This window comes from Ranitomeya imitator, chromosome 1 (assembly GCF_032444005.1).
Source record: "Ranitomeya imitator isolate aRanImi1 chromosome 1, aRanImi1.pri, whole genome shotgun sequence".
In the NCBI taxonomy this organism is placed as follows: Eukaryota; Metazoa; Chordata; class Amphibia; order Anura; family Dendrobatidae; genus Ranitomeya; species Ranitomeya imitator.
Genome location: NC_091282.1, coordinates 281,062,783 through 281,088,640, shown reverse-complemented (window position 1 = coordinate 281,088,640; position 25,858 = coordinate 281,062,783). Strand labels below are relative to the sequence as shown.

Here is a 25,858-nt window from a genome sequence, read left to right as displayed (position 1 = left end):
CGGAGTTTAAGGGCTTGCTCACATGAGCAATGATGCTCTCTTCTGAGAGAATCGGATCGATTGGTAATTAGACTAGGCTCAAACTCTGATCAGACAGTTTAATCCGAGTGTCAGTTTACAGTGATCCGATTCTCTCGCATCTTCTCCATGGTCTGTGTCCGTGGAAACCAGACTGCACTCAGGTGACATCCGAGTACAGTCCGATGTTTTACAAGTACCCATAGACTTGAATGGGTGCACGTTTCGATTTTATTTCTTTTTACGACATTTATACCATATATGTTAATTAATTTAATATTACTTTGGACTCTTATAAACTCAGTGATACCATACATATTTATTTCTTTTTGTTTTTTTTACTTATGCACATACACACATTTAAACAATAAAAATGTTAGCGGGAGTGCTCCTATAATAGAGACGTTTGCCCCTACACACTACACAATTATTTTTCCACTACCTTCATACACAATTACAATGCAGCTACCGGTTATGGAGAGAATCCATAGTAATACATGCTTGCTGCAGATACTGGCTCGTTTCCTCCAAACATCCACGCCAACATTCGAAGCAATTGTTACATAAACGTATTTTAGTAATACGGTATAATATTAATCTGTGCCACGGTATTAAAGCTCAACAAAATGAGAGCAAAGTTTTCTATTAATAAATCATATCATACTGATATAATTGAGCAAAATTCATTCTCCTTGAAATATGTATAACAGCCAATATTACTTCTCTCCATAAATTAAATTTACGTAGAAGTGAGCGATATTTCTAATTTAATCCTTGACAACAGTGGGTAAGCCATAATTGGGAAATGATTGGAATTTATCAGTACTCCATGATGAGGGGAACGCTGTGTATTTGCTTCCAGCAGAATTATTATGCTGTGCCGACACATGTCTGAAGTGTATCTGACAACCCAAGCATTACAATTATTAGATAGGGCTATGGCAAAATAGTAAAATCGCATAGAAGGAAAATGCATACAAACCTTGTATATACTCTTCGTTTTCTTCTTAGGGTTAGCCTCAAACATAAGCTATTAAACAAAAGGGACACTGGTTATCTTTCATTCATAGTTACCGGTACCGAGCACGTCATCACTGCTGAGACATAAAACTTCAGCCATGAGGAGCTAGAGGGTGCATCGGGTCAAATACGCACCCTACGGCTAAATTTAAGTCTCGGGCATTGACGAAGATAGAGGAGTACATCTCTTCTGTGCCACAGCCAACTCCTGGAAGAAGTCTTAAGACAAGAGGAGACCCAGAGATTCATAGGAGATACAATTCCCCTGTTTTTGTAAATATTCGGGTCCTACCATGGAATACATAGTGGTCTGACAGCTAACACTTATCTAGCGAATAGATAATACATGTCTTAGTCTGGAATATCCCTTTAAAGAACATAATTCTTTCCCACAAGTTTTCAGCTCCGTATAATAAATCTATTTTATTGGGGTATTCCGCTCTACTTACGACACTATGACACTTTTCCATTCACACGTTTGTCCCAGCACAATCATGGCTGACAGGTGGGTCTAAGACCACTCTGTACACACAATGACATGTGCTCAGCCCAGAGATGGCGGTGCACATTAGACACCTGCTGGCTGATACTGCCTGTATACAAGCTAATGTGTATGGGGTCAGATGTACTGTCCCCCATCATCATGAAGCTGTCTCTGTGGCACCCCATTTCTGCTGCTGCTTGTCTCATCGCCTCCACTGAAACAGGTATGGTTATGGCTGAGATGAAGATGACTAGTTTAGAGCAATATTCTTCGCACATGCCCACCAAAGAAAGGTTAGATTTTTTTTTTATCTGGTAGCTGTGGTTTACCTTCCCTTCTTCTCTTGGGATGATGACATTTTCATACCGAGTGCGGCACTGTTTAGAGGATCGATAGATTCTGCTGCAGGAGTTCACCACATCGCTGACGAGATCCCAGTTTGAGGTGTGAGCTGGTGACACCACCGTTAGATTTAGTGGTAGCTCCAGGAGATGTTTAACAGCCTAAAAAGACAAGTGACAAAACAGCAAGTTTTATAGAGCCATTTTTGACAATATACATTTTTATGCAGATAGAAAGGGCCATTAACATCTCTCTGTGGCATATCGCATAATGAAGGCCATGTTGGCACCATCTACAAAAGGTGGCAATGAGTTCTGCCACAAGGGAGAATTGTGCACTGATGCCATCCATGGGCTGTCGGTCATTTTCATGCACAGACTTGTATAGGGGATTTTCATCTGTGACGCTAACAAAAAAAAAACGGACATGTCTCTGTGAGGTTTTATGGACAAATGGTCAGCTAAAAACTGCAGATATGTGAACAGCCCCATAGGCTAAAATGGTCTTTGAAAACCACGGAAAAGACACGGACGTCTGAATGAGGCCTTAGATAAGAATAATGTTAGAAAACACGGCACTCGATAGGTATGAGTAATGGTGGTGCTCAAGTAGGGTGTCCACCCCGTAGAATATAGATGAGTGAACTTGGCACTCAGAATGAGAGAAAAAAAGCTTCTAAATTTATTGATGCATCCAGACAAATCAAAACTGCTAAACGTTTTCGGTCCACACCGGACCTTCGTCAGAGCGTATCTTTGACAATGACTGGAAATAGAAGCAGACAGGTGGCACAGAGGAGCGTCCGGGAGGGAAGAAGCTGCGGAGGGTATAATAAATGCTGGAGGAGCGGGACCCGCTAATAAAGAGAACGGCGCCAAGGCTAGGAGCAGAGCCTAGAGGGAGAGGCAGCGCTTCGGGTCTGGAGCATCAGGAGCAATGTGCCCAGCAGCAGAGAGCGTCGCTCCGGTGTGGACCGAAAACTTTTAGCAGTTTTGATTTGTCTGGATGCATCAATAAATTTAGAAGCTTTTTTCTCTCATTCTGAGTGCCAAGTTCATTCATCTTAGATAAGAATAGTCATCAGCTGAAAACTCACCAATATATCATTCATAAACCTAATGTAAAGCATGTGTAATCTTGCCTTAATGAACTTTTCGTTCAATAACTGACCTTCATCAGTCATCTCGGTAGAGGAGATCTGTGTGGAAGCTCGCTGTATGACAGGATAGCGCTGTCCTGTCTTAGCAGTGGACACTACAAACTTTCACACAGCGCACTTCCACACATATCACCTCTATCCAGATGACTGATGAAGGTCAAGTAATGACAGAAACGTCCATTAAGGCAAGAGTGCACAGCCTGGTCTCCTTTGTGTGTATCCAACAAGGCCATATTTTTTGTGAATTATATTAGATTACATTATAGCGGTGTTGACATCTGAAGTTCAGCGTAAGTTGACAAGCACTATTTCGGTCGCCATGAGCCATCATTCATGCACCTGCAGCAAGGCCCAGTCCTCACTGATCAGCCACTCTGGATTGTCGGGTCCGGAATCATTTGCTGGTTTAGCCAGGGTTGGCAGTGGTTTGGCAAACTGTGTTTGCTGTTTGAGAAGGATATTCTTCTTTTGCTCTTTGCCTTCCCTCTTCACTTTCAGCATACCAGGGGTCGCTCTATCGAACAGGGAACGAGGGGGAACCACTGATTCTCCATGCCTCTGTTTCTTCTTTCGACCTGCAGCTAAACACATACGGAACATATGAAACGATTCTTTACAAGTAAATGGGACAGTTGATTCTACATTAGGACTTGTAAAAAAGCCCTCCGCAAGCTAGGGCACGACATGTAGCCACATCATCTTACTGACTGTTTACTTGGAGGTCTCTATAAACTAACACATGAAATGTTCTCAGACATCTTTGCACTATACTACATTCATTCACTGCAGTTCCTCGCACCACTTCGTGCCTGGAATCAATAATAGCCCACATTTTTAAAATAATATAACCTTCTTTATCATGTAAATAGATACAAATATTATTAAATCATGTTGGGCTGCAGCTCAGATATTAACACAGCGCCTGTACAAAGACATACGTATATAATGGGCTCTATTGGCAACAGGACAACTGACTACTGAGCGGTAGTCCTGATTCTGCGCACACAGTTAGCAACATATGTGTGTGTCTGAGCACAACGCTGCGTCTGCCTAGTTGCTTCCTGCCCCTGTGTCCTGGTAGCGATAGCTGCACATTTTCTGGGGCTTAGTTTTTCCAACTGCACTATGTCCTATGTACTTATGCTGATTCCAGAAAACTGAAAAGCTACATACTCTCCTTGCGTGAATCCCATCACGTTTGCCCAGCTAAGTGAACACAGTGGATTATTGTGTTTTACCTTGCAGAAAAGGAGACATCTTCACCCCCTGCTATCTCTTCTACAAGATCATCACATCTTATACCATTGGGGATCCCTTTCTCACTTATAGCCAGAAAGGAAGGTCGCACTTATAAGCGGATAACTTTGTCCGACCTCGCTACCATCTGCACTGAACTGGGTCTAGTTGTTCCTTAATTTCTGGATTAGGAGATGGAATCACCACCAGATCCTCAATATGGCATCCAAGTCAAAACAAAAAAAAAGGAGATCTGTCTCACCGGGGTCCCCCAACTTACCTCCTCGGAGTACCACCATACATCGATTCAAGCTTCTCAGGACTTTTTGTTTTGATTTTTTGAAGTAATTTCTCTTTTTAACCCTTTAATGACTGCAGATACACTTTAAAACGGCAGCCCCTAAGGGTACTTATTCCCTCATCGCCTTTTTAAAACGTCGATCGGGAATAAGGCTCTAGCCCCCCCCCCCCCCCCCAGAGTCGGAAAATCTCTGGGGTCTCGGCTATCGGGCCCAGCGTCATATTCCTGGGAAAAAAATGGTGGGCAGTGCGCCTCCTGAGATCTGCCGGCCCGTACCCAGCAACAATAGGAAATTTCTCCTATTGGTTCCTTTTGATCACTGTGATGGGGTCTATCACTTTGCTCAAAATAAAAAAAATAGTAAATCAAATCCCCCTTTGTCACTCCCTTAGTTAGATAAAAAGGATACCAACATTTTTTAATTTTTTCCATTCTTTGCAATTGGGCTTAGGGTTAGGGCTGTATTAGGGTTAGGGTTGTGTTAGGGTTAGGTTATGGTTGGAATTGGGGTTTTTTAAAAAGTAAAAAAAAAAAATGACGATATGACAGCTAGTTTTGAGCACAAGTGCTCGCTACTCAAGTCTGCATCGGGTGCTTGGGTACGCACTGAATATTGTTGATCTCCACATGTTTTTTAGGGGGTATCTATCAGCTACAAACATGTGGGGCAGGGACTCGAGCATGTCACTCGTGCACCCGCAATATTCAGTGCATACCTGAGCACCTGATGCAAACTGGAGTAGCGAGCACTTGCGCTCAACACCAATGATGACATATTCAATATGACGACCTAATGTTATCAAATTCTGTGTCGCACCTGTGGGTTTAAAATGCTCTCTATACCCCTGGATAAAATGCTTGAGGAGTGTGGTTTCCAACATGTTGTCACTTGTTAGGGGTTTACACTGTTTAGGCACATTAGGGGGTCTCCAAACGCAACAAGGCATCTGCTAATTATTCCAGCAAATTTTACATTGAAAAAGTCAAATGGCACTCCTTCCCTTCCGAGCCCTTCCGTGCGCCCATACAGAAGATTTCCCCCACAAATAAGGTATCAGCGTATTCAGGAGAAATTGCACAACAAATTTTGTGGTAGATTTTCTCTTGTTACCCTTGTGAAAATAAAAAAGTTTGGGTCTAAATTAAATTTTTTGTGAAAAAAATGAAATGTTAATTTTTTCCTTCCACATTGCTTCAGTTCCTGTGAAGCACCTGAAGAGTTAATAAACTTCTTGAATGTGGTTTTGAACACCTTGAGGAGTGCAGTTTTTAGAACTCAAAGTCACTCAAATGTGGTGTGGTCCCTAAAAAAATGGTTTTGTAAATTTTATTGGAAATATGAGAAATCGCTGGTCAACTTTTAACTCTTCTAACTTCCTAACAAAACAATTATGTTTCCAAAATTGTGCTGATGTTGACATGTGGGAAACTCTGATTTAAGGGCATAAGAACTAAAAGTTTGAAAATTGTGACATTTTCAAACTTTTCACCAAATTTCCATTTTTTTCACAAATAAATGCAAGTCATATCAAAGAAATGTTACCACCATCATGAAATACAATATGTCACATAAAAAACACACGTACCAACTGCCTAGAGGTGCGACACTGCTGCCCGCAGAATCCGTCTGCTCAGGCCCGCATATGCGGAGGCCTGAGTGTGGATTTTGTAGTGCTTTGGGAATGTGTGCAGATTGGACCAAGTCACAGCCTTGCAGACCTATTCCGCCAATGCCTGGTGCCGAATGGCACAAGAAGCACCCACCGACCGAGTGGAGTGAGCCTTAATCCCTGCTGGGATAGACTTGCTTCTGACATGTTAGGAATCCTGAATAGTTGAGCGAATCCACCTGGCTATCGTGGACTTTGATGCAGCTAATCCCTTCCTGTGGCCCTCAGGAAGCATGAATAAGGCGCCCAATTTACTGAAGGAGGCCGTCTGCGAGATGTACCTTCTGAGAGCCCTCACCACATCCAGAGTGTGAAGAGCCCTCTCAATACGAATGAGGGCAGAACAATGTCCTCATTAAGGTGGAAAGAAGAGACCACCTTGGGCAAGAAGATGGGGAAAGCCTGAGAACCACCTTGTACTGGTGGAAAATTAGGAAAGGGGCTCGACAGGACAGGGCGGCCTGCTCCGAGACCCGCCTGATTGACGTCACCACAATAAGAAAAGTGACTGTCCGAAAAAGGAAGGTCAGCGAGATGTCCTGCAGCAGTTGGAAAGGAGTCTCCTGAAGAGAACCCAGGACCAGGTTAAGGTCCCAAGCATCCAACGGCATTCTGTAGGGGGGTACCACATGAGATACCTCTGAATGAAAGTGCTCACTTGCAGATTGGAAGCAATCCTGCGCTGGAACAAAACCTATAAGGCCGAGATCTGACCTTTGAGGGAGCTAAGCGCCAAGCGTGAATCCAGGCCGATCTGGAGGAACTACAAAATGGTAGGAATGGAGAAGACAAGAGGAGGACGTACGTGGTCTCTGCACCATGCGAAAAAGGTTTTCCAGGTGTGGTGATAGATGCGTACTGACGCAGGCTTCCGGGTGCTAATCATGGTAGAAACCACCTGTTGCGAGGACCCAGCCTGGGTTAGAACCCAGGCCAGGACTCAACAGTCAGGCCGTTAAACACAGGGCCCCTGAGTTCTGGTGGCAAATCGGGACCTGGGAGAGCAGATCTGGTCGATCCATCGATGAGCTGCACTAACTCCGTGTACCACGCCTGGCGTGGCCAATCCAGAGCAACTAGGATCACTAGAACACCTTCCGCCTTGATCTGCCTGATGACCCACGGAAGTGGGGGAAACACGTACGGACGACAAAACTGATGCCACAGAAGAACCAGTGCATCCACTCCAATGGCTTCTGAATCCCGAGACCGAGCTATGTACTCAGAAACCTTGGCATTTAAATTTGAAGCCATCTGATCGACGTCCGGGATCCCCCAGCAATGACAGATCTGCTGGAAGACCTCCGGATGAAGTGTCAAGTCTCCCGAGGCGAGACCCTGACGGCTGAGGAAGGCTGCTTCCCAGTTTTCCCACACCCGGGATGTGAACTGCTGAAATGACCGAATGGCTCCTCTTGGCCCAGCGGAGAATGTGAATCACCTTGCGCATTGCCGCCCTGCTGCGAGTGCCCCCTTGATGGTTGATGTATGCCACAGCCGTGGCGTTGTCTGTTTGAATTCGGATGGGGCGACCTGCCAGGAGATGGAACTGCCGTAGGGATAACCGGATTGCCCGAATCTCCAGGACGTTGATCGGGAGACTCGACTCCCAAGCTGACTAGCGCCCCTGGGCAGTGTGGTGACGAAAGACCGCTCCCCAGACGAGAAGAGTGGCATCGGTAGTTACCACCAGCCATTGAACTGGGAGAAAGGATTTTACCTGGTTGAGGGAAGACCTCAAAGTCCACCACCTGAGTGCCTGCTTTACTCGTGGGGACAAGTGGCACAGCAGGTCGGGAGAGAACGGGCTCCTGTTCCAGGCTGCCAGAAGCGCATGCTGCAGAGGACGGAGGTGTAGTCGGGTGAAGGAAACAGTTTCCATCGCTGCCACCATTTTTCCCAGTACCCCCATGCAGAATCAGATGGAATGAGGGGATGGGCGACAAAGTGCCCGTGCTCCCTGCAGAAGGGCTAAGATCTTGCCTCGAAGGAGAATCACAAACTCTTGGGAGGTGTCCAGGATCATCCCTAAAAAGGATATCTGCTGAGCTGGAACAGGGGAAGACTTGTTTAAATTTATCAGAGTATCAAAAGTGATACGCACGCACTCCGCGCTGGTTAGGAAGGAGGGTGCTTTGATTAGAAGGTCGTCTAAGTATAGCAACACGATCATGCCTCAAGAGTGCAGAATAGACATGACAGCCGCCATGACCTTCGTGAACACTCTGGGAGCGGTGATGAGGCCGAAGGGCAAGGCTGTGAACTGGAAATGTTCCTCGCGGACAGTGAAGCGCAGGAACTTCTGGTGAGGGGGAAAAATCGGGATGTAGAGATAAGAATCCTGAATGTCGATGGATGCTAGGAACTCCCCCTTCTCCATCGATGTGATGACCGAGTCTCCACTCCATCCTAAAGTGCCGGACCTTGACAAACTTGTTTCGAAGTTTCAGGTCCAAGATGGGACGTACTGATCTGCCCTTCTTCAGGAACCACAAATAAGTATGAGTACAACCCCTCGCACCTCTCGTTTTCTTGAACTGGAATAATGACCCCGTCATGGTGTAGCTAATCAATGGCTCGGTAAAAGGATCGTGCCTGCGCCACTGTTTTGGGGGGACGAGAGGGGGGAAGAAGCTTTCTGGAGGACGAGAAGAAAATTCTATTTTGTATCCGGAGGACACCAGGTCCATCTCCTCTCACTCAGTCCAGCATTCAACCTCTGTCCTATGCTGTAATAGGAGCATAAATCACACACCGACAGAGGCCATACACCCCGCTCATACACGCTGCCACCACTCACCGAACACACAGGCGAGGAGTCCCGGAAATATTACTACTACTGTCTGCCAATCATAAGGATCACTGTTATGAAAGGCAATTCAGTACTACAATGGACATAGCGGTCAGAGCACATACAGTGATCTGACAATAACCCAAAATCATAGAACGAGCTCTGAGACGTGGGAACTCTGCAGACCGCAATCCCTAATCCTCTCCAAACAACACTAGAGGCAGCCGTGGATTGCACCTAACTCTGCCTATGCAACTCGGCACAGCCTGAGAAACTAACTAGCCTGAAGATAGAAAATAAGCCTACCTTGCCTCAGAGAAATACCCCAAAGGAAAAGGCAGCCCCCCACATATAATGACTGTGAGTTAAGATGAAAAGACAAACGTAGAGATGAAATAGATTCAGCAAAGTGAGGTCCGACTTTCTTAACAGATCGAGGATAGAAAAGGTAACTTTGCGGTCTACACAAAACCCTAAAGAACACCACGCAAAGGGGGCAAAAAGACCCTCCGTACCGAACTAACGGTACGGAGGTACACCCTTGGCGTCCCAGAGCTTCCAGCAAAAAATTAGACAAGCTGGACAGAAAAAATAGCAAACAAATAGCAAAGAAGAACTTAGCTATGCAGAGCAACAGGCCACAGGAATGATCCAGGGAAAAGCAAGTCCAACACTGGAACATTGACAGGAAGCCAGGATCAAAGCATTAGGTGGAGTTAAGTAGAGAAGCACCTAACGACCTCACCAGATCACCTGAGGGAGGAAACTCAGAAGCCGCAGTACCACTTCCCTCCACCAACAGAAGCTCACAGAGAGAATCAGCCGAAGTACCACTTGTGACCACAGGAGGGAGCTCTGCCACAGAATTCACAACAGATCACACACTTTAACCCCTTAAGCCCCGAGGGTGGTTTGCACGTTAATGACCGGGCCAATTTTTACAATTCTGACCACTGTCCCTTTATGAGGTTATAACTCTGGAACGCTTCAACGGATCTTGGCGATTCTGACATTGTTTTCTCGTGACATATTGTACTTCATTTTAGTGGTAACATTTATTCGATATAACTTGCGTTTATTTGTGAAAAAAACGGAAATTTGGCGAAAATTTAGAAAATTTCGCAATTTTCCAACTTTAAATTTTTATGCCCTTAAATCACAGAGATATGTCACGCAAAATACTTAATAAGTAACCTTTCCCACATGTCTACTTTACATCAGCACAATTTTGGAACCAAAATTTTTTTTTGTTAGGGAGTTATAAGGGTTAAAAGTTGACCAGCAATTTCTCATTTTTACAACACCATTTTTTTTAGGGACCACATCTCATTTGAAGTCATTTTGAGGGGTCTATATGATAGAAAATACCCAAGTGTGACACCATTCTAAAAACTGCACACCTCAAGGTGCTCAAAACCACATTCAAGAAGTTTATTAACCCTTCAGGGGTTTCACAGGAATTTTTGGAATGTTTAAATAAAAATGAATATTTAACTTTTTTTTCACACAAAATTTATTTCAGCTCCAATTTGTTTTATTTTACCAAGGGTAACAGGATAAAATGGATGCCAAACATTGTTGTACAATCTGTACTGAGTACGCTGATACCCCATATGTGGGGGTAAACCACTGTTTGGGCGCATGGCAGAGCTCGGAAGGAAAGGAGCGCCATTTGACTTTTCAATGCAAAATTGACAGGAATTGAGATGGGACGCCATGTTGCGTTTGGAGAGCTCCTCATGTGCCTAAACATTGAAACCCCCCACAAGTGACACCATTTTGGAAAGTAGACACCCTAAGGAACTTATCTAGATGTGTGGTGACCACTTTGGCCCACCAATTGCTTCACAGAAGTTTATAATGCAGAGCCGTAAAAATAAAAAATCATATTTTTTCACAAAAATGATCTTTTCGCCCCCAATTTTTTATTTTCCCAAGAGTAAGAGAAGAAATTGGACCTCAAAAATTGTTGGCCAATTTGTCCTGAGTACGCTGATACCCCATATATGGGTGTAAACCATTGTTTGGGCGTATGGCAGAGCTCGGAAGGGAAGGCGCGCCATTTTTCTTTTCAATGCAAAATTGACTGGAATTGAGATGGGATGCCATGTTGCGTTTGGAGAGCCCCTGATGTGCCTAAACATTGAAATCCCCACAAGTGACACCATTTTGGAAAGTAGACCCCTTAAGGAACTTATCTAGAGGTGTGGTGAGCACTTTGACCCAACACGTGCTTCACAGAAGTTTATAATGCAGAGCCGTAAAAATAAAAAATCATATTTTTTCACAAAAATAATCTTTTCGCCACCAAGTTTTTATTTTCCCAAGGGTAAGAGAAGAAATTAGACCACAAAAGTTGTTGTGCAATTTGTCCTGAGTGCGACGATACCCCATATGTGGGGGTAAACCACTGTTTGGGCGCATGGCAGAGCTCGGAAGGAAAGGAGCGCCATTTGACTTTTCAATGCAAAATTTACTGGAATTGAGATGGGACGCCATGTTGCGTTTGGAGAGCCCCTGATGTGCCTAAACATTGGAACCCCTCACAAGTGACACCATTTTGAAAAGTAGACCCCTTAAGGAACTTATCTAGATGTGTGGTGAGCACTTTGACCCAACAAGTGCTTCACAGAAGTTTATAATGCAGAGCCGTAAAAATAAAAAATCATATTTTTTCACAAAAATGATCTTTTCGCCCCCAATTTTTTATTTTCCCAAGAGTAAGAGAAGAAATTGGAAACCTCAAAAATTGTTGGCCAATTTGTCCTGAGTACGCTGATACCCCATATATGGGTGTAAACCATTGTTTGGGCGTATGGCAGAGCTCGGAAGGGAAGGAGCGCCATTTTACTTTTCAATGCAAAATTGACTGGAATTGAGATGGGATGCCATGTTGCGTTTGGAGAGCCCCTGATGTGCCTAAACATTGAAATCCCCACAAGTGACACCATTTTGGAAAGTAAACCCCTTAAGGAACTTATCTAGAGGTGTGGTGAGCACTTTGACCCAACACGTGCTTCACAGAAGTTTATAATGCAGAGCCGTAAAAATAAAAAATCATATTTTTTCACAAAAATAATCTTTTCGCCACCAATTTTTTATTTTCCCAAGGGTAAGAGAAGAAATTAGACCACAAAAGTTGTTGTGCAATTTGTCCTGAGTGCGACGATACCCCATATGTGGGGGTAAACCACTGTTTGGGCGCATGGCAGAGCTCGGAAGGAAAGGAGCGCCATTTGACTTTTCAATGCAAAATTTACTGGAATTGAGATGGGACGCCATGTTGCGTTTGGAGAGCCCCTGATGTGCCTAAACATTGGAACCCCTCACAAGTGACACCATTTTGAAAAGTAGACCCCTTAAGGAACTTATCTAGATGTGTGGTGAGCACTTTGACCCAACAAGTGCTTCACAGAAGTTTATAATGCAGAGCCGTAAAAATAAAAAATCTTATTTTTTCACAAAAATGATCTTTTCGCACCCAATTTTTTATTTTCCCAAGGGTAAGAGAAGAAATTAGACCACAAAAGTTGTTGTGCAATTTGTCCTGAGTGCGACGATACCCCATATGTGGGGGTAAACCACTTTTTGGGTGCATAGCAGAGCTCGGAAGGGAAGGAGCGCCATTTGACTTTTCAATGCAAAATTGACTGGAATTAAGATGGGATGCCATGTTGGTTTGGAGAGCCCCTGATGTGCCTAAACATTAAAACCCCCCACAAGTGACACCATTTTGGAAACTAGACCCCCTAAGGAACTTATCTAGATGTGTTTTGAGAGCTTTGAACCCCAAAGTGTTTCACTACAGTTTATAACGCAGAGCCGTTAAAATAATTTTTTTTTTTTTCGCAAAAATTATTTTTTAGCCCCCAGTTTTGTATTTTCACAAGGGTAACAGAATAAATTGGACCCCAAAAGTTGTTGTCCAATTTGTCCTGAGTACGCTGATACCCCATATGTGGGGGGGAACCACTGTTTGGGCGCATGGCAGAGCTCGGAAGGGAAGGAGCGCCATTTGGAATGCAGACTTAGATGGATTGGTCTGCAGGAGTCACGTTGCATTTGCAGAGCCCCTGATGTACCCAAACAGTACAAACCCCCCACAAGTGACCCCATATTAGAAACTAGACCTCCCAAGGAACTTATCTAGATGTGTTGTGAGAACTTTGAACCCCTAAGTGTTTCACTACAGTTTATAACGCAGAGCCGTGAAAATAAAAATTCTTTTTTTTTTTCACAAAAATGATTTTTTAGCCCCCAGCTAAGGTTATATACAGATGATCAGGTTTTTAAATACATCAGATAGGGATTGCATACATTAGTTAGGACTGCTCTGATAAGGGTATACCGTGAAGATTGGTAGAGCAGCTTAGTATACATTTTTTGCAAAAAACGTATCAACCAAATACCCTGTTTTTTACATCTTTTACTAGCACTTGCGGATTACTGCAACATTTTTTCAAACTGAGTGTTTTTGGTTTTACTATTCTCTTTTGTGTCTTCAGGTTTCTTGGTGGTGTGTGAACATGATCATACAGACTTGTTCACTGTGCAAGTAGCCCATGTGTTCCTGTTTCCATAATTGTTCTCTTGTGTCTACAAGACTGGGGAGTTCCACCACTCCTCTTGGGCTATCTGCACAAAAGCTGTTCTACCCTGTATGCACACATGGATTTTTCCTCTCTGAACCCTGTTCACACAGGTTATATACAGATGATCAGGTTTTTAAATACATCAGATAGGGATTGCATACATTAGTTAGGACTGCTCTGATAAGGGTATACCGTGAAGATTGGTAGAGCAGCTTAGTATACATTTTTTGCAAAAAACGTATCAACCAAATACCCTGTTTTTTACATCTTTTACTAGCACTTGCGGATTACTGCAACATTTTTTCAAACTGAGTGTTTTTGGTTTTACTATTCTCTTTTGTGTCTTCAGGTTTCTTGGTGGTGTGTGAACATGATCATACAGACTTGTTCACTGTGCAAGTAGCCCATGTGTTCCTGTTTCCATAATTGTTCTCTTGTGTCTACAAGACTGGGGAGTTCCACCACTCCTCTTGGGCTATCTGCACAAAAGCTGTTCTACCTTGTATGCACACATGGATTTTTCCTCTCTGAACCCTGTTCACACAGGTTATATACAGATGATCAGGTTTTTAAATACATCAGATAGGGATTGCATACATTAGTTAGGACTGCTCTGATAAGGGTATACCGTGAAGATTGGTAGAGCAGCTTAGTATACATTTTTTGCAAAAAACGTATCAACCAAATACCCTGTTTTTTACATCTTTTACTAGCACTTGCGGATTACTGCAACATTTTTTCAAACTGAGTGTTTTTGGTTTTACTATTCTCTTTTGTGTCTTCAGGTTTCTTGGTGGTGTGTGAACATGATCATACAGACTTGTTCACTGTGCAAGTAGCCCATGTGTTCCTGTTTCCATAATTGTTCTCTTGTGTCTACAAGACTGGGGAGTTCCACCACTCCTCTTGGGCTATCTGCACAAAAGCTGTTCTACCCTGTATGCACACATGGATTTTTCCTCTCTGAACCCTGTTCACACAGGTTATATACAGATGATCAGGTTTTTAAATACATCAGATAGGGATTGCATACATTAGTTAGGACTGCTCTGATAAGGGTATACCGTGAAGATTGGTAGAGCAGCTTAGTATACATTTTTTGCAAAAAACGTATCAACCAAATACCCTGTTTTTTACATCTTTTACTAGCACTTGCGGATTACTGCAACATTTTTTCAAACTGAGTGTTTTTGGTTTTACTATTCTCTTTTGTGCCCTTAAGGAACTTATCTAGAGGTGTGGTGAGCACTTTGACCCAACACGTGCTTCACAGAAGTTTATAATGCAGAGCCGTAAAAATAAAAAATCATATTTTTTCACAAAAATAATCTTTTCGCCACCAATTTTTTATTTTCCCAAGGGTAAGAGAAGAAATTAGACCACAAAAGTTGTTGTGCAATTTGTCCTGAGTGCGACGATACCCCATATGTGGGGGTAAACCACTGTTTGGGCGCATGGCAGAGCTCGGTAGGAAAGGAGCGCCATTTGACTTTTCAGTGCAAAATTTACTGGAATTGAGATGGGACGCCATGTTGCGTTTGGAGAGCCCCTGATGTGCCTAAACATTGGAACCCCTCACAAGTGACACCATTTTGAAAAGTAGACCCCTTAAGGAACTTATCTAGATGTGTGGTGAGCACTTTGACCCAACAAGTGCTTCACAGAAGTTTATAATGCAGAGCCGTAAAAATAAAAAATCTTATTTTTTCACAAAAATGATCTTTTCGCACCCAATTTTTTATTTTCCCAAGGGTAAGAGAAGAAATTAGACCACAAAAGTTGTTGTGCAATTTGTCCTGAGTGCGACGATACCCCATATGTGGGGGTAAACCACTTTTTGGGTGCATAGCAGAGCTCGGAAGGGAAGGAGCGCCATTTGACTTTTCAATGCAAAATTGACTGGAATTAAGATGGGACGCCATGTTGGTTTGGAGAGCCCCTGATGTGCCTAAACATTAAAACCCCCCACAAGTGACACCATTTTGGAAACTAGACCCCCTAAGGAACTTATCTAGATGTGTTTTGAGAGCTTTGAACCCCCAAGTGTTTCACTACAGTTTATAACGCAGAGCCGTTAAAATAATTTTTTTTTTTTGCAAAAATTATTTTTTAGCCCCCAGTTTTGTATTTTCACAAGGGTAACAGAATAAATTGGACCCCAAAAGTTGTTGTCCAATTTGTCCTGAGTACGCTGATACCCCATATGTGGGGGGGAACCACTGTTTGGGCGCATGGCAGAGCTCGGAAGGGAAGGAGCGCCATTTGGAATGCAGACTTAGATGGATTGGTCTGCAGGAGTCACGTTGCATTTGCAGAGCCCCTGATGTACCCAAACAGTACAAACCCCCCACAAGTGACCCCATATTAGAAACTAGACCTCCCAAGGAACTTATCTAGATGTGTTGTGAGAACTTTGAACCCCTAAGTGTTTCACTACAGTTTATAACGCAGAGCCGTGAAAATAAAAATTCTTTTTTTTTTTCACAAAAATGATTTTTTAGCCCCCAGCTTTGTATTTTTACAAGGGTAACAGAATAAATTGGACCCCAAAAGTTGTTGTTCAATTTGTCCTGAGTACGCTGATACCCCATATGGGGGGGGGAACCACTGTTTGGGCGCATGGCAGAGCTCGGAAGGGAAGGAGCGCCATTTGGAATGCAGACTTAGATGGATTGGTCTGCAGGCGTCACGTTGCATTTGCAGAGCCCCTGATGTACCCAAACAGTAGAAACCACCCACAAGTGACCTCATATTGGAAACTAGACCTCCCACGGAACTTATCTAGATGTGTTGTGAAAACTTTGAACCCCCAAGTGTTTCACTACAGTTTACAACGCAGAGCCGTGAAAATAAAAAATCCTTTTTTTTCCCCACAAAAATGATTTTTAGCCCCCCAAATTTTTATTTTCCCAAGGATAACAAGAGAACTTGGACCCAAAAAGTTGTTGTCCAATTTGTCTTGAGTACGATGATACCCCATATGTTGGGGTAAACCCCTGTTTGGGCGCACGGGAGAGCTCGGAAGTGAAGGAGCACTGTTTTACTTTTTCAATGCAGAATTGGCTGGAATTGAGATCGGACGCCATGTCGCGTTTGGAGAGCCCCTGATGTGCCTAAACAGTGGAAACCCCCCAATTATAAATGAAACCCTAATCCAAACGCACCCCTAACCCTAATCCCAACTGTAACCCTAACCACACACCTAACCCTGACACACCCCTAATTCTAATCCCAACCCTAATCCCAACCGTAAATGTAATCCAAACCCTAACCCTAGCCCTAATGGGAAAATGGAAAAAAATACATGTTTTTTAATTTTATTATTTTTCCCTAAGGCTAGGTTCACATTGCGTTAGGGAAATCCGTTTAGCACTAGCGGATTGCGCTAACGCAATGTCTTTTTAGGTGTCGTGTTTAGTGGTCGCGTTAACGTCCCCGCTCTGGAAGATCGGGGATCGGACCTCGGGCGCGCCGCGGACGCTGCAAGCAGCGTCTGAGGCGCGCCACAAAAGAATGGCACCTTGCTAGCGCGAGCCGAAAATGGCACGCTCTAGCGATGCGCTACACCCGAAAATCACATTGCTGTCAATGGTTGTGCTAACGGACCCGTTGCACGGCGTTAATTGTGACATTTTCGCCGTGCACCGCTGTCCGTTAGCGTTAACCCATTAACGCAATGTGAACCTAGCCTAACTAAGGGGGTGATGAAGGGGGGTTTGATTTACTTTTATAGCGTTTTTTATATCGGATTTTTATGATTGGCAGCCGTCACACACTAAAAGACGCTTTTTATAGCAAAAAAGTTTTTTTTCTCCACATTTTGAGACCTATAATTTTTCCATATTTTGGTCCACAGAGTCATGTGAGGTCTTGTTTTTTGCGGGACGAGTTGACGTTTTTATCGGTTACATTTTCGGACACGTGACAGTTTTTGATCGCTTTTTATTCCGATTTTTTGTGAGGCAGAATGACCAAAAACCAGCTATTCATGAATTTCTTTTGGGGGAGGCGTTTATACCGTTCCGCGTTTGGTAAAATTGATGAAGCAGTTTTATTGTTCGGGTCAGTACGATTACAGCGATACCTCATTTATATCATTTTTTTTATGTTTTGGCGCTTTTATACGATAAAAGCTATTTTATAGAAAAAATAATTATTTTGGCATCGCTTTATTCTGAGGACTATAACTTTTTTATTTTTTTGGTTATGATGCTATATGGCGGCTCGTTTTTTGCGGGACAAGATGACGCTTTCAGAGGTACCATGGTTATTTATATCCGTCTTTTTGATCGCGTGTTATTCCACTTTTTGTTCAGCGTTATGATAATAAAGCGTTGTTTTTTGGCACGTTTTTTTTTTTTTTTCTTACGGTGTTCACTGAAGGGGTTAACTAGTGGGCCAGTTTTATAGGTCGGGTCCTTACGGACGCGGCGATACTAAATATGTGTACTTTTATTGTTTTTTTGTTTTTTTTTTTTAGGTAAAGAAATGTATTTATGGGAATAATATTTTTTTTTTCTGCTTTATTTAGGAATTTTTTTTTTTTTTTTTTTTTTACAAGTGTGGAAATTTTTTTTTTTACTTTTTCACTTTGTCCCAGGGGGGGACATCACAGATCACCGATCTGACAGTGTGCACAGCACTCTGTTAGATCGGTGATCTGACATACAGCCGGGCAGGATTAGAGCTGCAGCTGCAGCCTGATCCTGACCTGGAAGTGCTCCCTGCAGGACCCGGATGCAGCCCGGCGGCCATTTTGGATCCGGGGACTGCAGGGAGAAGACGCTCGGTACACGGTGAGTACATCACCGTGTACCGATCGTCTCAGGGAAGCCCGCAGGGAGCCCCCTCCCTGCGCGATGCTTCCCTGCACCGCCGGCACACCGCGATCATCTTTGATCGCGGTGTGCCGGGGGTTAATGTGCCGGGAGCGGTCCATGACCGCTCCTGGCACATAGTGCCGGATGTCAGCTGCGATAGGCACTGGGAATTAAGTCCCAGGTCACCTGGACGGGATAGTACGTCATATGGGATTAAGGGGTTAAGGCTATGGATTAGAGCATGCAAGGTTCAGACTTATTAAAGTTTTAAGCTTTAATAGAAAAGGTACAGTGCTTACAATAAAAAAAGGTATAAAAATATGGGAATAAAGAGTGACATACAAATATGCAAAAACAGTTACAAAATAAAATGGAGAAAACTTACAGAAATATCTAACTTTGTAGTCTGCTTTCTACTCCCTGAGGGTAGGGGGGGGCGAATATGGAATGGATCACATCAGCTTGGCTCTCCCTCAGTCTGTGAACATCTTTCTTTGTGTGTAGGCCTAATTTATAGAGTCAACCTGGAGGTCAAATTTCTAGACCAGCCTCTCAGGATAATATTATAATTGCTGGTTTGTGACTGGACCATGGCCACTCCACCAATGAATATATTATTTCCTCTGAAACTCTTTGTAATTCTCATAGATAGTGTCAGGCTGTAATTGACATCTCTGTTCAAAAGAAGCAGAAGGTATGAAACGCTCCCCTTCCTGGTTCTTAGCCAGACCCCCTGGCGAGATTGGAGACAGGAGACTGCCTTCTTAGGATAACATATGCTGTGCCCCCTGTCACACATTCATCTACTATATAATTGTCTAAGGGTCACTTCCGTCTCTGTCTGCCCTTCTGTCACGGATATTCATTGGTCGCGGCCTCTGTCTGTCATGGAATCCAAGTCGCTGATTGGTCTCGCCAGCTGCCTGTCATGGCTGCCGCGACCAATCAGCGACAGCCACAGTCCGAATAGTCCCTCCCTACTCCCCTGCAGTCAGTACCCGGCGCCTGCTCCATACTCCCCGCAGTCACCGCTCACACAAGGTTAATGCCAGCGGTAACAGACCGCGTTATGCCGCGGGTAACTCACTCCATTACCGCCGCTATTAACCCTGTGTGACCAAGTTTTTACTATTGATGCTGCCTATGCAGCGTCAATAGTAAAAGGATCTAATGTTAAAAATAATAAAAAAATAAAAAATCATTATATACTCACCTTCCGCCGCCTTTCCTGCTCCTCGCGACGCTCCGGTAACCGCTCCATGCAAGCTGCAGGTTTCGGTGGCAAGGATGGTATGCGACAAGGACCTGCCATGACGTCACGATCATGTGACCGCGACGTCATCACGGGTCCTGCGCTACCAACCCTGGGACCGGAAGCTGCCGAGTGCACCGCACACAGGCGACATGACTACAAGGGCTCCCTCGGAAGGTGAGTATATGTTTAATTTTTAGTTTTTAACCTGTGACATACGTGGCTGGGCAATATACTACGTGACTGGCCAATATACTACGTGGCTGGGCAATATACTACGTGGCTCTGTGCTGTATACTACGTCACTGGGCAATATATTACGTGACTGGGCAATATACTACGTGTCTGGGCAATATACTACGTGGCTGGGCAATATACTACTTAGCTGGGCAATATACTACGTGTCTGGGCAATATACTACGTGGCTGGGCAATATACTACGTAGCTGGGCAATATACTATGTGGCTCTGTGCTGTATACTACGTCGCTGTGCAATATACTACGTGGCTCTGTGCTGTATACTACGTCATTGGGCAAAATACTACGTGACTGGGCAATATACTACATGTCTGGGCAATATACTACGTGGCTGGGCAATATACTACTTAGCTGGGCAATATACTACGTGGCTGGGCAATATACTACGTGGCTGGGCAATATACTACGTGGCTGGGCAATATACTACGTGGCTGGGCAATATACTACGTGGCTGGGCAATATACTACGTGACTGGGCAATATACTACGTCGCTGGGCAATATACTACGTGGCTGGGCAATATACTACGTGGCTGGGCAATATACTACGTGGCTGGGCAATACACTACGTGGCTGGGCAATACACTACGTGGCTGGGCAATATACTACGTCGCTGGGCAATATACTACGTCACTGGGCAATATACTACGTCACTGGGTGTGATGAGGGAACAGCCGCCATCTTGGAACAGGCATACTACCAGATTGGCGTGACTCCATTTTGTCTCCTGGTCACAGGTCTGCAGCGAGGAACGCTTCTGGCCCCCACCTTTTCTAATGAATAAAGTTCCTATTAGTATGCTAACAGGCTGAGCTCAGTGTAAACTGTAGACGGTATTTCAAAGCTCAATGAGGAAACCACGCCAGCAGGGGGCTTGGAAATGCTTGGGGGCTTAATTAAAACACGCATGCCAAGTGGCCACTGGATACACATCTATTATGGCAGCCCAGTCGAACAGTCTCCAACATGGAATTGTGAATTATGGACGCATCGTCCGAGGTACAGGCTCATAAAAAATATTCTCCTTGCCCTAAAAAAATTGTGCATCCAACAGTGCGACTCCCGTGGCGGTGGGAGGCCTGAAACCCGAGATATAGAGATCAGCCTCCCACAGGGACCGAATGGGTCCAGGTTTGATCCCAGTACGACCGGCAGAACAAACCACAGGCGCTGGTACTGCCCGTGTGCTGATCCGATCATCCTGAGGGAAGTTAACCCATTTATTAGAAATTGGAATAAATCTTGCAGGGAGGTGGAGATTGCCCCTGGCTGAGGCAGGGGGCCTCAGCCAGGTTTAAGAAGAGCTAAGGTCTCTGGGAGTCACTCACTCCACAGAAGAAGATGATGATGATGATATCTTAAGGAACAGGGTATGCCAGCCAGAGGGGAGCAAGCACACGCTTTCTGGGGGCTGCCCGGTAACTAAGTTTGGACCTGCGGAATGCTGCGCGCCCCCGGCTTCCACAAGCGACCTTCAGCCTGGTAAACTGACCTCCAGCTTTATACCTTTAAGCCTTGTATTATTGTTGTTATATTGTACTCTGACTGTAACTCTTGATATATTGTGATTGTATCTTTCTTGTAAATATCTAGTGCGCCCTTAAGGCAATTAAATCATAAATTAATTTTGGGCTGATCCTTTTACTCTGATTGCGAATCCTAGAATACCCAGTGTGGGTAACGGGGCAGTCTCCCCGGCGGCCATTTGCTCTAGGTGCAGTTCCTTTATTGGCCTGAGAGACAAAGGGGGCGCCGGAGAGCTGGGCCTGTGTAGTGATGTCACGTATCGGTGACGTGGGAGGAAGGGGTAATCCTTCACACTGGGCAATATACTACGTCACTGGGCAATATACTACGTCACTGAGCAATATACTACTGTTATGGACCTGGTGGTTAGGAGCACCCGGAAAGACCGGATGGTAAAACTCACAGGACAAGCTCTGGGAAGTGGGAACTCTGCTGACCGCAATCCCTAATCCTATCACACACACTAGAAATAGCCGTGGAGAGTACCTAACAGGCCTAGACGCCTCGTCACAGCCTAAGGGCTAGCTACCCCTAGAGAGAGAAAGTAAAGCCTACTTTGCCTCAGAGAAATTCCCCAAAGGAAAAGGCAGCCCCCCACAAATATTGACTGTGAGATAAGATGAAAGTCACAAACACAGGAATGAAAGAGGTTTCAGCAAAGGGAGGCCAGACTACCTAAACAGACAGAGGATAGAAAAGGTAACTTTGCGGTCAGCACAAAAAACTACAAAAGACCACGCAGAGTGTGCAAAAAGACCCCCGCACCGACTCACGGTGCGGAGGTGCCACTCTGCCTCCCAGAGCTTCCAGCTAGCCAGACAGAATCATATTAGCAAGCTGGACAAGAAAACAAGAACAACAAAATAAACCAGCAGGGACTTAGCTTCTGCTGGAGTAGACAGGTCACCAGAAAGATCCAAGAGCGAACTGAACCAGTACTGGAACATTGACAGGTGGCATGGAGTAACGATCTGGGTGGAGTTAAATAGAGCAGCTAGCCTAAGAATTAACCAGGTCACCTGTGGAAGGAACCTCAGAACCAGCAGCTCCACTCACAGCCACCAGAGGGAGTCCATGGACAGAACTCGCCGAAGTACCATTCATGACCACAGGAGGGAGTTCCAAAACAGAATTCACAACATACTACGTCACTGAGCAATATACTACGTGACTGGGCAATATACTATGTGACTGGGCAATATACTAAGTGGCTGGGCAATATACTACGTCACTGGGCAATAAACTACGCGACTGGGCAATATACTACGCGACTGGGCAATATACTACGCGACTGGGCAATATACTACGTGGCTGGGCAATATACTACGTGGTTGGGCAATATACTACGTGGACATGCATATTCTAGAATACCCAATGCATTAGAATCGGGCCACCATCTAGTACCTATACATATTTCACTACAGCCAGCCCTGACGAAACAAAAGTAGGCGATCGCCTACCTTGCTGGTGTCGAACTGATAATGCCACGAGTCATTGCACTGAAAATCTATGGGATCTGGAGCCCTTAGATCTGGACTGTTTGGACAGCTCTTCCAAGACTTGTTGGGCCTATACAAAACCTGGGGACCCCAGTCCCTACGTGGAGAGCGCTCTGATCTGGAAGGAGAGGTCTAAGTGGACCCACCCAGATTGCTGCGAAAGGATCGGAAACAAGTCTGTTGCTGACGCCAAAAGGGCTGCCTGGTCTTTTGCTGTGGAAGGAGTTTACTTTTCCCTCCTGTGGCGTCAGAGATAAAGCTAATCCAGCTTCTCTCCAAATAAATAACCGCTCTGCCAGGGCAGAGAGGTTAGGGCGCAGTTAGCCACATCCAGAGAGGCGTGCACCAAATAGACCCTGGCCAGAAATATCTGATTGGACAGATCCGCTGCTTGGGGGAAAAGGTTGCTGTCCTGAATGGATTTAGACAGGGTATCCGCCCAGGCAACCATCGTTTTAGCTGCTAATGCCTCGGCAAAAGATGCAGAGCCTGAGACTTCAAAAACTGAACGAGCAAGATTCTCTATCTGACGGTCCATGGGATTTGTGATCGAGGTTCCGTCTGGTAAAGGAGGGTCTTGGATGCCAGACGAGATACAGAAAGATCCACAGGAGGGGACTCAGCCCATTCCTTCCGCAGATCAGATGAAAAAGGGTGTCTCACCACAAGAAGCTTTTGCCCTGTGAAGCGTTTCTCTGGCCGCTCCCTATGACGCTGAGCTATGTCTCGAAACTCGGGGTGGTTGGTAAACACCCTATGAGGACGTTTAGTCCTCTTGAAGGACACCGCATGATCCAGGGCGGAGATAGAGTCCTCTTCAACCTTTAGAGTCTGGTTGACGGCCTCAATTAGAGTATCCACCGTAGCCTGATACTCCGGAGAGTCCAGGTCGAGAGACCCGTCAGACTTATACTCAGAGTCTTGGTCGCTGGGAACCCCTGGTGAGGGGGAGCGAGAAATGGAACTTATGGATGCTGAGGCGTGAATGTGCCCGGGTGACGTGCTATGGGTCCGGTTTCTAGATGCCTATGTATTATGTGACTGAAAACGGCCCCTGCTGGCTGATGGTTCCCGTGTAGTAAAGGAACCCTCTAATGCAGGCAGACGGATGCCCCTACCCATGGAGGGATCTTGGAGGGACTCAATCACTTTAGCCAGTGAAGCCATGGACTGTGACAGTGATGAGGCCCACACAGGGGGCTAGGTACACTGGGGTCGGGAGCGGCGAATGGCTCCTGAGCATATTCGGGATCACAGGCCTTACAGAATGGCATACTCTGTCCCCAGGGCAATGAAGTCTGGCAGGTGGTACATGAGGTGAAAAACACTGTATGTGTTTTGTTAGCCTTCTTGGATGTCTTAGATGACATAGTGTACCCCAGATGTCTCCCTGCTAATATGTCTCAATAGGGAGGATTGCCAGGGAATTACTGCAGAGAAGGGCCAATATCTGTAGTGCAGTTCAGGTCTTACCCAGGTCCTATGTCCCTGCAAGGATGGTCCTCCTGGTGCCCTGCGCTCCTCTGAACTAGGGCTGTAGAAAGGATGTCCTCCGAGGGTGCTCCCGGAGAAAGAACTCCACAAGCAGCCGCTCCAGAGTCCCACACAGTGGAGATCCACTGGTGTGGAAAGATGGCCGCCGAGAATCTCAGGAGAATCTCGTCCTGAACGAGCCAAAAATATGGGTGGAGCCGCCTGCGTGACGTAAGCTAGTGGGTGGGGCTTCCGGATTGCGGCACACCCTGGTCCGAAGCCGGGGAGTAAATTCCCGGCACTGGCCAGAGAGCACCCGGAGGACCGCGGAACGGAGCGTGGGGACCAGATTGCAGCCTAGCCTAGGCTGAAGCCGAAGAGTAAATTTCCGGTGCCGGTCGGAATGCACCCGAAGCGTGGGACTACCCCGGCCCCCCTGCCGCACCTAACCCAGGCAATTACTGATCCGGCTTCACTCCACTGATGATCGGACGATGGGAATCGCAGGTTTCTCCACTCTGCCGGCAGGTCAGGAGCTGTGTGGACGGTGCAGGGAACACCCTCCATCCACTATCCCTTTGTCAAGGAGGTGGAGAGGGACCGTCCGCCTCCTTCCATGACCGCTTTCTATCAGTAGTGATGCAGGGAGGGCCGCACGGACGCCATAAGAGCCTCTGTACATTCTAGGGGTTCATTCCCCCAGATGGGACAAGTTGTGTTCCCCTGCGATCTGTCGGCGCGTCAAAATTACGCATCCGCATACATCCGCATGTCCTGCGTACCCAAGATAGGTACGCAGGACACATGAAGAAGTAGGCGGACCTAAATGGAAGTGCAGAAGTGGGCGGACCTTCAGGGAGGAAGTATGCAGCCGTCCGCAAAGCCCGGTGTGAACGTAGCCTTAAATTACTGGGTGCAGCCATTCTGACACAATCAAAGCTTTTAGATTTAGCAATACAGCAGAGCAGAAAAAGCTGGCCTCATCCCCACCATGCTCTGTCTATACAAAGTTCATAGACAGTGAGCTGCTTATCACAGAAGGAGGGAGTGTTGTTAGACTGCACTAATTGATCTCTTAGTGATAAATCCTTCACAGTTAGTAAACAGCAGCACTTTCAAAATTGACACGTCCCTGAATTCTGTGTTTCAGCCTCTATCTCCTGTTGTCTTCAGATTACCAGCAAAAACCTGCTGACAGATTCCCTTTAATATGCACTTCATCTTAATATATAGCAGGTTCTCTACTTTCCTTACCTTCTTCCTTGGAATAACATTTTGCCAATAGCCTCCATGGGTTACCATATACTGAGAGATCTTACAAGGCCCCTTTCCTCATCATCCTTGAAGAGTATTAAGCCTGTGCTATACATACAACTCTACTAATTAATTCTGATTTTGTTCTCCTGAGCCATGCTATG

At 45.3% G+C, this 25,858-nt stretch overlaps 1 protein-coding gene across 2 annotated transcripts in view; it reads right to left on the bottom strand.

The window, feature by feature from the left end:
- LOC138669066 (E1A-binding protein p400-like) overlaps window positions 1-25,858 on the bottom strand; it is a 242,603-nt gene that overhangs the window by 42,623 nt on the left and 174,122 nt on the right. For both annotated transcript variants that reach the window (XM_069756070.1, XM_069756071.1), the window contains 3 exons: window positions 3,363-3,604; window positions 1,852-2,025; window positions 1,001-1,048 (listed from right to left, as the gene is read on the bottom strand). In XM_069756070.1, coding sequence (XP_069612171.1) covers window positions 1,001-1,048; window positions 1,852-2,025; window positions 3,363-3,604 — 464 coding nt within the window. The remainder of the gene's footprint in view (window positions 1-1,000; window positions 1,049-1,851; window positions 2,026-3,362; window positions 3,605-25,858) is intronic.